The sequence below is a fragment of the Carcharhinus amblyrhynchos genome, chromosome 11, assembly GCF_965287045.1.
Source record: "Carcharhinus amblyrhynchos chromosome 11, sCarAmb.v2.hapA, whole genome shotgun sequence".
NCBI classification, from domain to species: domain Eukaryota; kingdom Metazoa; phylum Chordata; class Chondrichthyes; order Carcharhiniformes; family Carcharhinidae; genus Carcharhinus; species Carcharhinus amblyrhynchos.
In genome coordinates, this window is record NC_137334.1 from 50178348 (window position 1) to 50192609 (window position 14262).

A 14262-nucleotide genomic window follows, 5' to 3' on the forward strand; every position below is an offset into this window, starting at 1 on the left:
AGCAACTGCTTCATTCTAATGTGTTTGACTTTCAGGACAAAAACAAGCAATCACATGTCTACAACTTCCTCCCAGAGAGCTGACAACAGTCTGGATAGAGTCTATAACAGTACTGGAGATTTATGGAAGTTTGAAAATATGAATGAGAGGATTAAAACAGTTGATGATATACAGGGAGCGGGGGAGATACAAATGTTAACAGTTACAGTAATGAGATAGTGATGTGCATCATGTTAAGTGACATCAACTTTCATGCAAAGAGACCAAGAAAAGATCAAGAAATACTCTGTACAGGAGAGAGATGCACTTACCTAGAAGCTTAGAATACATAAGTAATTATTGAAGAAATCTACCATAGAGTTTAGCTTAAGTCATTCATTAGTGGGAAATCTTCCCAATAAAGAACAAGTCAGAAGTTAACTGAATAGAGATCGGAATAGTATTCTTGGTGGAAATAAAATCAAAAAACCACTTGGCAGCATCACCTAGCAGAGGTCGCTTCGACATGTATGCAAAGCATTAATATTCTTCCATTACCCTTATAGTTGTTGTCAGACTACTTTTCTGAGCTTCAGGAAAAAGGCCACAGTTTTAATTAATTAAGAACACAGTAACCATTAGTTTTAGCCCCTGCCTTAACCTCACCAATTGCATTAACAATATTCCCACTGTTGCAAGTTGGAGCAGACCTTTCACAACCTCTGTATTTAATTTCACCCTCAGCTAAGTTTCAGTACTCAAAGAACTTGCTCCCATTTTTCCAACATGTTTTGGCCCCTTCTCAGCCATTCTGTTGCTGACACCTTTCTCCCTGTCCCGTCTCAATGGCCTCCTTATAATTACCCATTATCCACTCTCTGGAGAATACAGCTCATCTGAAATTCTGTTGCTCTGTAACCAATCCCACATCAAGTCCTATTCACTCTCCACCTCTATCCTCACTGGCCCACAATCTTCCAGTAGTTCAATAATAAATTGTGCACAAATTCCTCCATAGCCCCAGTTACTGCTCAGTTTTCCTCGCCTCACTTAAAGCATCTCTGCTTCTACGTTTAAGGCAATATGCAAATTTAAATTGTTATGACTGAAGATAATTTTGGTTTGGTTTCCGTTTGTCCAAATGTCAATTTGCTACTTTCATTCACTCAAAAAGTGGTTTGGGATGAGGATTTTATTTATAAAATTTGTTGACATTAGTATTAGTACCCACTACATTAAATGCACTCTGCACATTTGGCAAGCAGACACTATTCTAAATGATTAGAAACAGGGTAGAACTCAATAGCTAGACCTAATGTGCAAATCTGAAGTGGGCAGAGAAAGGGAAATTGAACAATTCTGATTGTTTAGTATATAATCTGCAAAAATTCTATCAGTAACTCGGTATATAGTCATCTTGAAGTTTCTTGATGTATACATAGGAAGTGAAAATCCCAATAACCTATGGAAGGAAAAATTGACTTAAGTCATTTTAACAATTCTCTAATACACAGCATGTTTCTACTAACATCCTTCTATTTTAAGACAAGAACATAGGAAACAGGACTAGGCCATACAGTACCTCGAACTGTTCCGTTATTCAATAAAACCTTGATTTTAACTTGTCCAAGCCAGTACAAATATTTATCTTAACATTGAACGTGCACAGAAAACAAGCATTCACAGGGGTAGAGAACTTCAAAAGATTCATAATTCCGTGTGAAGAAATTCTTCCTCATCTCAGTTTTAAATTGCCAATCCCTTATCCTGAAACTCTATCCTCTGGTTCTGGATTCTCTAGCTAGGGTATTATTGGAGTATATGAACATTGGATTTCACAAAATAAAATGGGTGGTCGCCCCACTGCGTTTCTGCCCATCCTTGACCAGTCACAAGGGCCTTATTACAACATTATTTTACATGGTGAAGGGAAAGATGGAGGCAAGGCAGGTTTCATTGCACAGGCTGCTATTGGGCAGCAAAGAAGGTGTCAGCTTCTGGGGTCCCATGCCCAAAACGTCTTAACCCTCCCTGGCCTTTCAGCTCATTACCACTCCAAGGCTCATTCAAAATTCTCAGACTTACCTGAAGGGACTTCTTTCAAGATTTTGGGGATGCAGGAGTGGGGCGCAGGTAGTGCAAGAGGCATAACCATACACACTACTTCATGTGTGGTTTCAGTGATGCCTTACATATTGTAGTTTTTTTTTTAAACTCTACTTCCTTGGTCAACATGCTATTTCCTTCTTAATAGCTTGCTTGTACCTGCATGCTATGTTTCCATACAAGGTCAACCGAACCTTTCTGGGCCTCAACATTTAAATGTTTCTCACCTTTTGCAAACTATGATTTTCTATTCTTCCTATTAAGTGAATAAGTTAGCCAGGTAGGTTTAGCCTATAGCATTTTTACATTTAATAACTGTAGTTAACAAAAATGCTCTCATCGTTGTCTGCCATTGGATATGTAAACTCCCAAGCCCATTTTGTCATGAGCCTTCCCATCATAATTGTTTTGCCATGGATTGTTACATATTTAAAATCATTGTAAGTTGCTTTAAGAGCTGGATACTTGATTTGATAGTGATGTCATAGGCTGCTGTTTTATTCTGTAGATGTAATATATTTGGATTTCCAAAAGGCCTTTGTTAAGGTATCGGAGACAAACAAGTAGAATGTACAGCAGTCTTCAAAACAGAAAGCATAGGGATTCGGTACAGATAACATATCAAATGATGTAGGTTTAAAATATCATAAAAAAGGCACTTGGATTTGTTCCCAGGGAATGAAATGGAATTGGAAAAGTCATGTTAATCTTGTGCATTAGGCCAACTTCAAGTACTGTGAACAGTCCTTCCCTCCATGTTATAATAAAGGGATAGAAGTATTGGAGAAAGTTAAAAATTACAAGAATGATGCAGAACTGAGGTAAGCAAAAGAAGCTAGGGATTTTTAAAAGGAGGAGGTACCATAGAAGTGGTATTTTAGTTTGAGGCTCTAGTACAGCAGCCATGGAGAAGACATATCCACTTGTGGGAAAACCTAAAACTAGGGGCATTAGGCACTAGGCAGTCCTATAGGGAATCCAGGAGATGATTCTTTATCCAGAGAGCAGTTACAAGAGTAGTTGAGGCAACTAGCACAGATATTTTCAAGAAAATGCCCTGGAGGTTAGATAAACACAAAGGAGAAAGCAATAGAAGAATAGAGATGAGGCATGTGTGAAATCTAAAACACTGGCATTAACCAGTTGAGCCAAATAGTCTGTTTTTATGCTATAAATACTACATAAACATGTTAATGCAGGGGGTGGGAGGATAGTTCCTGGGACAGCAAACATGAAGAAACATTCTATGACAATCATTTGTGTTACAACACAAGTTGTGGAAAGGGTTTGGAATGAGGTAATAGTGCGTGTGAATGTGAGTAATAATTTACACAATGAACCAATGAGAGAATTTTGATGATCTGGTCCAACAATATTATTAGTGGAAGTTCCCACCAAATTGCAGAGGAAATTGCAGGTCCTCTAGCAGTGATACTTGAATCATCAATAGTCACAGGTGAGGTGCCTGAAGATTGGAGGGTGGCAAATGTTGTGCCGTTGTTTAAAAGGGACTGCAGGGAAAAGTCTGGGAATTACAGGCCGGTAAGACTCACATCTGTGGTAAGTTGTTGGACGTATTTTGAAAGATAGGATCTACATGCACTTAGAGATGCAAAGAGTGATTAGGGACAGTCAGCATGGTCTTGAGAGTGGAAAATCCTGTCTCACAAATTTGATTGAATTTTTTGAAGGGGTAACCAAGATGGTAGGTGAGGGCAGTACAGTTGGTGTTGTCTACATAGATTTTAGCAAGGTTCTTGACAAGGTACCACATGTTAGGTTGTCACATAAGGTTAAATCTCATGGGATCCAGGGTGAGGTAGCTAAATGGATACAAAATTGCCTTGATAACAGAAGCCAGAAAGTGGTTGTAGTGGGTTGTTTTTCAAACTGGAAGCTTGTGACCAGCGATGTGCCTCAGGCATCAGTGCTGGGTCCACTGTTATTTGTCATTTATATTAATGATTTGAATGAGAACATAGGAGACACGGTTAGTAAGTTTGCAGTTAACACCAGGATTGCTGGGATAGTGCACAGCGAAGGCGGTTATCTTGGATTACAACAGGATCTTGATCAATTGGGCCAATGGGCTAATGAATGGCAGATGGAGATTAATTTTGATAAATGCGAGGTGATGCATTTTGGTAGATTGAACCAGAGGACTTACTCAGTTAATGGCAGGGCACTGGGGAGAGTTACAGAACAAAAATCTAGGGGTACATGTTCATCGCTCCTTGAAAGTGGAGACACAGGTGAACAGTGTGGTGAAGAAGGCAGTCAACATGCTTGGTTTCATTGGTCAGAACACTGAGTACAGGATTTGGGACATCTTGAAGTTGTTCAAGACATTGGTAAGGTCACACTTAGAATACTGTATACAGTTCTGGTTACCCTATTATAGAAAGGATATTTTTAACTAGAAAGAGTGCAGAAAAGATTTACTAGGATGCTACCAGGACTTGATGGTTTGAGTTATAAGGAGAGGCTGGATAGACACACTTTTTTCTCTGGAGCGTAGGAGGCTTAGGGGAGATCTTTTAAAGGTCTATAAAAGGGGCATAGCTAGTCAATATCTTTTCCCAAAGGTAGGGGAGTCTAAAACTAGAGAGCATAACATAAGTTTAAGGTGAGGGGGAGAGATACAAAAGGGTCCAGAGTGGTAATTTGTTAACACAGAGGGTGGTAAGTGTCTGGAACAAGTTGCCAGAGCTAGTAGTAGAGGCAGGTACAATTTTGTCTTCCAAACAGCATTTAGACAGTTATGTGGGTAAGATGGGTATAGAGCGGTATGGACCAAATGCGGCCAATTGGGACTAGCTTAGGGGTTTTAAAAAAAAAAAGGGTGGCATGGACAAGTTGGGCCGAAGGGTCTGTTTCCAAGCTGTAAACTTCTACCACTAGCTCCTATTTCTGCTCAGCATTGGACACAATCTAACCTTCACTTAAATTATTCATTTACCTCAGCTGTTTATAAGTCAGTAGCAGATTCCACACACACACAGACAACCCCCAAGATGTTTCCACGCAAAAGGTAGAAGCAATTACTATGGGGTTGGATGACGGTCTTGGAACGGTGGACAACTTCTGCTTCCAATCCTGCCACCAAAATTTCTTAAGGTCTTAAATCAACTGTTTAATACAAGCATAAACTGCAAATTGGCTGATCTTATAGATATATCTTCTGGCAGCCTGGAGGGAGCCAGAGGTTAAAATGTCCAAGGTCGCAGTGATCTTGTACTTGCAGTTGGCTCCAGGGTTGCTGATGAGACTGTCAGTATCTGCATGGAAAAATACACTTTCTCCTAATGTTCCTCAGAACTGCAGGTATGTTCTCCTGAGCCTATATCCATTTGGTCAATGAGGAATTACAAATTAGTTTTCTGCAACTACTGAATGCAATGTTTTGTAGAAGCTTTCAGAGAAGCTGGATAAAAAAAATACTTTGAGCAGCTCCAGCTCCCTGTCAATGTAGTTGGCAATGCCAAGATCTCCAACCACCCAAAGCTTGTGGACAGGCCAAAGGGTTCGAAAGATCAGAGAATTACTTTGCTTGATGATTTCATTCAACTTCTATTGGCTTATACACAAAAAAACTCTTGTTCATTTGATGGGAAATGCACTGTGGAGCATCTACCCTGACACTTCTTCTCTGCACCCAAAAACTGGCAAGACAAGGTAGAATCAAATATTGCTCCATTATCCCCAAAGCAAGATCACCATTTTAATCTGTCCTTACCTGTGCGACTCCAAAGCCAATTCCAGTTCCTCCAATAAATGAAAAATGCTCTTCAATCCATGTTGCCATCATTCTAATACAGCCCTGAATATATCCATGGATAATGATTGGAAAACAAAATAAAATCTTATGAAAAGACCATATTAGTTTGCCCACGAGTGCAAGTAGTTTCTAAAACCTTGCACCATCAACTAATTTGTAACAGAATCTTACCACAGTATGGATATTTGCTATTTGATAGGAAACTCCACTTCCACAAGACTCAGTAACATTGATACAACAGCTTAATGGAACAGATAAAGTTGCCTGTCCAAATGTTGTCTTAAACCAGTCAGTGTAATTGTTAGAACCACAACAATGGAACGGTGGAGACAAAAGGAAAGAACATTCAAATAGAAGTTTAACACCAGAAACAAGTAGTCAAACTTTATATGCTTGCACTGCAATAAATTGAACTGGATTCTGTCAACTGTGTTTGACCAAATGGACATCACACATCACAGTTACTTGTCAGACTAAAATACAACATTCCAACAACTTGCACAAAAAAAGTACATGGATATTATTGTGCACTTAAATGTACTGAACAAAGAATAGTTAGTTATTTATACTCTGCCAGGTCAGTTATCTACATCCACCCAAATTAGCTGACAGGAACTGTCTGAGCAGAACCTTGAACCAATATTTGACATGCAACATTTTAATATTTTTGCGAGTGCAAGTGAATTCAATGTATTGATGAAATGATTGTAAGGCATAGTACCCTGCATTATTCATATCAGCATTTCATATACACGCAGACAAACATACAAATGTTTTTCATTTAAATTGCTCAAAAACTTCATTTAAGTAATACTGAAAAGATCCCCACAGGATTTAGGCATCACTGTCACGGCCACTATCTGTTGCTTATCCCCAGTTGCCTCTAGAAGGTAGTGTCGACTCAAAAGTCACCTTTTGAATTAGTGCTCTTAGGAAGGGAGTTGCTGCACCAACCCCCTGGGAGATCCTTGCTTATTCTTTCACCATCCCAGCCTATCCTCCAATTATACCTATCCTCTGACCTATTCTCAACTGTATTATGACCTTCACATAAAGATTGCAATGTATGTACTGTATTTGCTGCTCGCAGGAAATCTCCCATACGTGCAGCAGATCAGGAATCAGAACATTTTGCCAAGCACTTATTTTCTGTTCTTGAGTGTAATCCTGACTTACCACTAACTTGCCCAGCCTAAGGTCTCATTTTGATCTCTTCCATCTTCCACTATTCTAATTCTCCTCAACACAATAGTATCTCTGCTGGGTATGCGATAGCCCTCTGATATGAAATCTCACTTGTTACTTTGAGTCAGATATGACTTTTTCCAGCAGAGATGGGGAGAATGCTGTGGATCTGTTAGTACAGTGGCAGTGTGATAAGATAAGGAAATTAACAATTGTTAATTATATAGGAATTCTAATATAGAAAAACTATTCAGTCCAAACAGCCCATTTTGACATCTATCTGATATAAGCAGCAATTGGCAAAAGAACCAGAGGTGATATCAGGAGATGTGGTTTTCTTTAAATGCATGAATGCAGCAAGTTATAATCTGGAATGCACTGTCTCAAAGAATAAAACATCAAATGAAATTGGACAAATATTTGAAGAACATTTTGAAAGGCCATGGGGCAAAAGAATTGATGTGATATTAGTTGGATTGTCCTTTCAAGAAGCCATCCCAGGAATATTATGCTGAATAGCATCCCGCATTGTTTCATTCATGATTGTAATCCCATTTATCTATTTTGCTGTCCTATCCCTTATTCTTTTCTCCTTCACCCACACATCCAACCTCTCAAAAGTAGACATGGCCCCTGGTTGTAGTGAATTCCACAGTCTAAGGGTCTTCTTCTTTCCAGAACCCATTTCCCTTTTTCTAATTCCTTCAAGCACACTGCCAATGGCCTAGAAATCTCTTGGTGTCACATTTTTTCCAAAAATTAGTTGGTAACTGAATGAAGCACCTCGTGCACAGGTACTTCTCAGCCAGTGCTCCTTAAAAAAAAGGAATTATGAGGGATTACCTCCAAATATACACACTTAAAAAACTGTAACAATCATGGGGGCTGAGAGGGGAACTGTGCTCTTTCCACACTAAATTTGATGAGAGTTGTCAAGCTCTTAACAGTTACAGCTGGTATTTGAGTTGACCAATCTTTATTCTTCCCAGGACTGGCAATTTGCCTCTGGCTTTGACTGCTACCTGCAGCAGGCGAACAATAAACAACAAGTCCAATGATCCTGGCAGTCTCAGGGATTCAAATAAAATTCAGTCTTTGAAATCTGTTTGTTCCTCTCACACATAAAAGTTAACGAGGGACTGAATCAAATTCTGCCCAGTGACACAAGAACACATGACCTGCACCCCAACTCTGCTGAAAAGAGTCAAAAGTCAAAGTAGTGTTGGACAGAGTAATGTGTAGAAGCAAAGATGAATAGCTAGCTTGGATCTTTTCTGTGCCAATGTATATAAGTAATTAATAAATACTTATGGTTGAGCTATCCAGGACTACAAATACCTTATTAGGACCTACCAAACTACACACAATATCTTACAACATGATAGCAGCAAATAGAAAAACCTCAGACTTAAGAAAATCACCAGGGTAAAGTTCCAAAGTAAGGCATGAAAGCAGAAAGCCAAAATTAAATTTGTCGCTGCAGCAGAAGACTCCATTCAGTCTGATGGAAATTTAAGTTTAATACCAGAGTATGCAGAGTCATATAATCCCTACAGCGCAGAAGAAGGAGGCCATTCGACCCCTTAAGCCTGCACCCATAATAGTCCCACCCAGGCTCTATCCCCATAGCCCCACAAATACACTATGGCCATGCTAAATTGCTCTTATCAACTTAACCTGCAGAGTTTTAACCTGGTGTTGTGGGACTTCTTACTGAGTTTTGGAGTCAGCAGACCAAGCAAGGGGTGAGCTAAAATTTTAAAATTCATGGACAACACGCAAATCCCTAAAAAAATTGCAGTGACCACAAATTACAATTTGAAAAACCTGCCTCTCAAACCAGAACCTGAGCATGTGGCTGCCGATCTTGCTTAGAACAAAGAACCCGATTAAAAGTTAATAATTGCAATCAAATAGCTAGTTTGAAAAAGCAAAAGCTGAAAGTCAATGATTCCAAGACTCAAGAACATTGTGTTAAAACAGCAAAGACTCAAACTAATCATCCAAGCAGACATTGTTGAGAAAGGTTTTAAATGCTGGAATTGCGAATGCAATTACTACGGGAGCCCACCAAAACCAGCAAGCAGGTAAAATCCTTGAAGAAGCATAGAGGCACTATCTTGGATTTTCAGAAGAAATCTCTTAAAAACTGTACCTGCAACTTAAAAAAAAATAAACTCTAGATCATAAATCTACAGATCAATTTGGACTTACCCAAGGCCCAGATAAATCTCAAAAATGGACATCCAAGGTTCCTTAGATACATGATTACATCTGGACAGGATTTTACCCTGAAGCTGAACAAGTTAGCACACTGCTTTATTAACCAATAACTGACAATAATAATAGCTAGACAAGGAATCAACAAAACCATCTGCAACATTTAATGAAGTTTTAAAGCAGTTCAAAACTTAACCTACAAAGTAACAAGGGCTATATGTAATTAACGCATCCAGCAATCAGAAGAAAATGCCAATTGTTTCATTACAGATCTATTCAGAATGGCTGACCGCTGAGATTACAGTGACCCAAAATTGGAGCTAAACAGATAGAATTAGTTACAGTGGTAGATGGCACATGCTTCAAGCAAAGGAAGATCTAATTTCTAAAAAACCCAGATTGTCAGGCAATCAGAAAGCTGTTTGCATGGATGCATATGGAGGAGAGAAGAGAAAACAAACTATTGTACAAAGTAACCCCACGATCCACTTAGTGAAGCAGCACAGGAACAGGAATACTCCAGGCCAAGGGAGGTAATACCCTAACCAACTAGCAGAGGAATCACCTCCACAGGCGCAATCAACTTCCAGCAATTCCAGCCTAATGCTTCAATGTAACAGAATAACACACTACAGGAAGCTGTGCAAAGCCAAAACCTGACCTCACCCCTCCCCATTTCTATAATCCCATCCAGTTCCATTCCATATCTGCATTCACCAATTCTGACCTCCAATTAATGACACTAGTATTGATGGTCATTCCTTCAGTTGCCCAGGTCTGTACTTAAGGGTGGGTCCTACAAATCTACGTACATTTGACGAGGCATTTGGTTATCTGACCCAATATCTCCCCATGTGGCTCTGAGATATTTTGATTTATAATACTCCTGTTAAAGATCCTGGATCATTTTATGATTTTAAAGATAGTATACAAATGCAGATGCTTGTGGTGGAAGCACTGTGCCCACGATGATGACCTGTTTTTAATCACTTTAACAGCTCCACGTGGTGTTCTTATTAAAAACAAAATCTCCAGTCATCCCCTTAGTAGTGACATTTCACATGCTATGTACTATCATGTGTTATGATTCCAAGTGATGTTTAAAACATTGTAGAGTCAATGCCAAACTCCAAGTTTCTTTTTCCACAGTTAAATATTTCTGCTGACAAAAACTTTGGAAAAAAGTTACTGGTGGTTTGCACACCATCTTATCCTCCCGAAATGAAACTGCACCAACACCTACATTGCCGATAGCCACACACACACCATTTTAGGCAGGCAAGTGAGAGAGAAGATAATACAACCTTCTCTCCACTTATTTCCCAACAAGACAGACATCCAAAACCAGCAAGTTCAAGACTTAAAGCTTATCTCTGTGATGTGATTTTTAGTAAGCCTTTACGATTTTGCCCCCAACAATTAAAGGGATTGTTGCAGTTCAACAAACAACTCTTCAAGTACCACGCAAGTCAAGTGATAGTGATTTCTTGGATGAAGACAGGATTGCACCCAATCCAAGCTGAACTTATGGCACTCTAAAAAAGCTCAGCTCAACATCCAAGTGTTCAGATAGTGCAATGATTTTCCATATTTAATATTTTGAAAAATATGGGATGTGATTTTCTGGTCACACTCACCTCAAGGCTGGAAATTCCAGCCAGAAGTCAACAGACTTTTATCCACCCCCATCTGCTATGATTCCCTGGGTGACCAGGATGGGAAAATTCCACCCATGATTTTCATAATACACTGACATTGGTAAATTAGAGATAGCCCTCATCTTTGTTTCTCTGAGGGCTATTTGGCCTTTTCCCAGCATAGTCCAAACAAACAAATTAATTTTGTTTTAGCAAATTCATTTTAGCCAGGTTTATAACCAAATTGGCTCTTTGCAACCGATCAAACAATTTGTTGCAAATGTTCCTCCCAGATTATATGGAAAACCACCAAATCATCCACATATACCACATGGTTGCATAATCCTTCAATGACCTTCTTGGTTAATCTTTGAAACATTGGAACACTTTCATTCCAAAAGAAGTGACTAAAGTTTATCTGGGAATGAAAGCCCAAATCTCTTTGGCTATATCAATTAGCTTGCCATATCCTTTCAATAAATTCAATTTTGGGAATTAACTTTGTCAGTTTAGTGGAATTGGACAAGAACCATTATTTTAACTGCATTAACTTTGCAATAATCACTATCTGATTTCTTACCCATATATTAGCAACTCCAGCTGCTGGGACAGTTTAATGTCATTTTCCATCATCAACTTCATAGCAGGCCGTGTAGCACAGGGTAGCAACCCTACTGCTGGGCCAGAAGCTCTCAGTTTGAGTCTAAAAAGTCAAGCCTTGTTGGCCATGGAAGGAACATTCAATGGGCTAATAAGGCTGGGGAAATCCTTCTCCAACTTCTCCCCATTATTCCCAAAAGGGGAAAAATGTGTAAGCAAGAAAATATGCTAAAAAGAAAATCGACTGTAGCCTACCCATTACACCAAGATTTAAAGCATTGAAAAGTCAAGTGATCTTTTGTTTGCTTTAAATCTTGGTGTCATCTTTTTTGGACACTTTGTGGCATTCTCTTCAATAAAGAACCAATGAATTAACTACTCATTGGTTAAGTAGTCACCATCTTCAATGCTTCACTTCAAACGGGCAGGGAATTCATTGGCCACTTTTGCCATTCACTAATGTGCCAATAGGAACACCTCTCAAAGCTCAAACCATCCAATAACTATAGCATTGAAGCACCGACTGACAACTCTCACTCTAAGTCTTTATCCAGGATTTTGACCAGATGACCAAACTGAGGCATGTTGGTTATGGTCTTTGATCCAGACTGCCAAGAATCTTTCCATGTTCTCTATTATGCTGTCTCTAGTCCGACTCACCTACCTACACTTAACAGTTTGATGTTGGTGGTACCAAGGATTGTACTCTCCAATGTAAAATGATAGACCACACACTCTACCAATAGAGGCAGTGATGTAATGGTATAGTAGCTGGGTTTTCTGGCAATGTTTAAGAGTGATTCCAAGGGATTGCAGCACTAAATCACAAGTCTGAAACAATCTCAAGGAACCTTAAAATGGGTTTTATATGCCTCCCTTCAGCAAATGGCTTTATAGTGACCCTGCAGTCTCACTTGCTGCAGAGTAATTGAACAAGGGCAAGGTCTGGGGCTCCGAATGTAATCAGAAAGCTGCAGTCCGGTTGCTGAAGGATAACTACTGCACCCTGAATTTTTCACCTAAACAAGCCAGAGAGAAGGAAAGCAATTTTACATGTGTAACCCACGTTAGCAGACACAGTGTTCAGAAAGTTTAAAATGGCCTCTGCCTTACCCAATTGGGTCGGCACAGCAGGCACACCCAAGTCTTCAAAATTAAAATTATTCAGAATCAAAAAATGATCCTTTTCTCAGAGATGACCTGCTCAGGAATTAAACTTCCTTGCAAAACAAAATCCTGTTTGTTTGGGTATTCTTTATGGGAAAATGTTTCAGTTTTTGAAAGAACTGTGAATGGTTCCAATTGCAATCAAATAATTCTCTCTGTGCTCTATGCAGTATCGCACTGAACAACACAAAACAACAAAGAGCAATGCCATCTGACAATGTGAAACAACACAAAACCAAAATGGGAAACGCAAATCAGAATTTCAGGCCCAAAAAACTGCACGAGTTAAAAAGAAAAAACGTAAAGCAGGAGATTAAAAGGTGATTTTAAAGGAGAAAAAAAAAAGAGATAAAATAGAAAACACAAGCCGCATCTCCAGTTTGGTCTGACAGCATCTGTGGAGAGAGTATAGAGCCAACATTTTTGAGTCTAAATGACCCTTCGTCAGAGCAGGTCAGACCATCTGGACTTGAAATGTTGGCTCTATTCTCTCTCCACAGATGCCGTCAGACCTGCTGAGATTTTCCAGCATTTTCGTTTCAGATTCTGGCATCCGCAATATTTTAAATTTATCTCTTATTTGGTATTTGCTTGAGATTTTTTCAAAAATATAATTAATTCAGAATTATGGACTCTTACCATTTGTGGCAGAAATATTAATACATTCATAAGGAAGAAATTTACAATCTTAATACAATATTGAAGATAATCCTTTCCTTATGGGAAATTGAGATAACAAGCCTACATTTCTTTCAGTCTGTGGTACATTCAGCATTTGGAAACCCCAACCGTAAGAGTTAGTATCACACTATTTTTAAAGTAATCCAACTTCATAGCATTTGTTCAGGTTGAAGCAAAATCTATTCTTGCCCCATTTCACTACATGGCTTCTTTCAAGTTAATATCAATTATATATAAAATAAACCAGCTTCAAGTTACACCAATTATATATGAAGAAAATCATTCTAATTTCACTATAAAAGGACTAGTATAGTCCTTAGAATAAAAAAACTTCAGTTTGAATGTCAGAAATTCCCACTTCCCAGAGCAGTTTTAAATTCCAAAGAAAAACGTAAATGGAATGCAGACAAAAATAATTGAATAGAGTAACAAAGACATTACAAAGCCACTGGTTTGTCAAACAATTCAGCAACAGTTGAAGCAGAGAAACAACTTTTTTTTTAAAGCAAACCTTGATTTGCAGTTGATCTATCAAAGCTTCCAGATTTGACTCAAATCCATGAGGTTTTGCATAGTCTGGAATAGATTTCTCCAGACTGTCAGTTAGGTTGCTGTACACCTATAGAAAAGGGAAAGCAAAACTCAGAATTTAAGTATTTTCAAAAAAAGGACAACATAATGTAATTATGTCAAAACTTTAGTACATTTGGTAGAAATCAAACAGAAAAGGTACTGCTTCCATTAAATCAATACTTGCCTGGCTCCTGAAGATGTACATAAACACCTCAACAGTTACTTCCACTAGAAAGACCAAGATCATCAGAATCAGAGACTGTAGAAGAAAATATGTTCCAATGTAAATCAAATGATCTATTTTCCTTCTATTTCACAAAATTAAATTTTCTCAGT

The 14262-nt window shown here is 38.7% G+C and overlaps 1 protein-coding gene across 1 annotated transcript in view; it reads right to left on the reverse strand.

Annotated features, from left to right (window-relative positions):
• Positions 1-1372: 1372 nt before the first annotated feature.
• LOC145350204 (tetraspanin-6-like) overlaps positions 1373-14262 on the reverse strand; it is a 136616-nt gene continuing 123726 nt past the window's right edge. Inside the window, exons 6-10 of the mRNA XM_080199267.1 lie at positions 14111-14185; positions 13866-13972; positions 6035-6185; positions 5822-5905; positions 1373-1441 (exon numbers count right to left, since the gene is read on the reverse strand). Of these exons, the coding sequence (XP_080055393.1) occupies positions 1373-1441; positions 5822-5905; positions 6035-6185; positions 13866-13972; positions 14111-14185 (486 nt within the window). The remainder of the gene's footprint in view (positions 1442-5821; positions 5906-6034; positions 6186-13865; positions 13973-14110; positions 14186-14262) is intronic.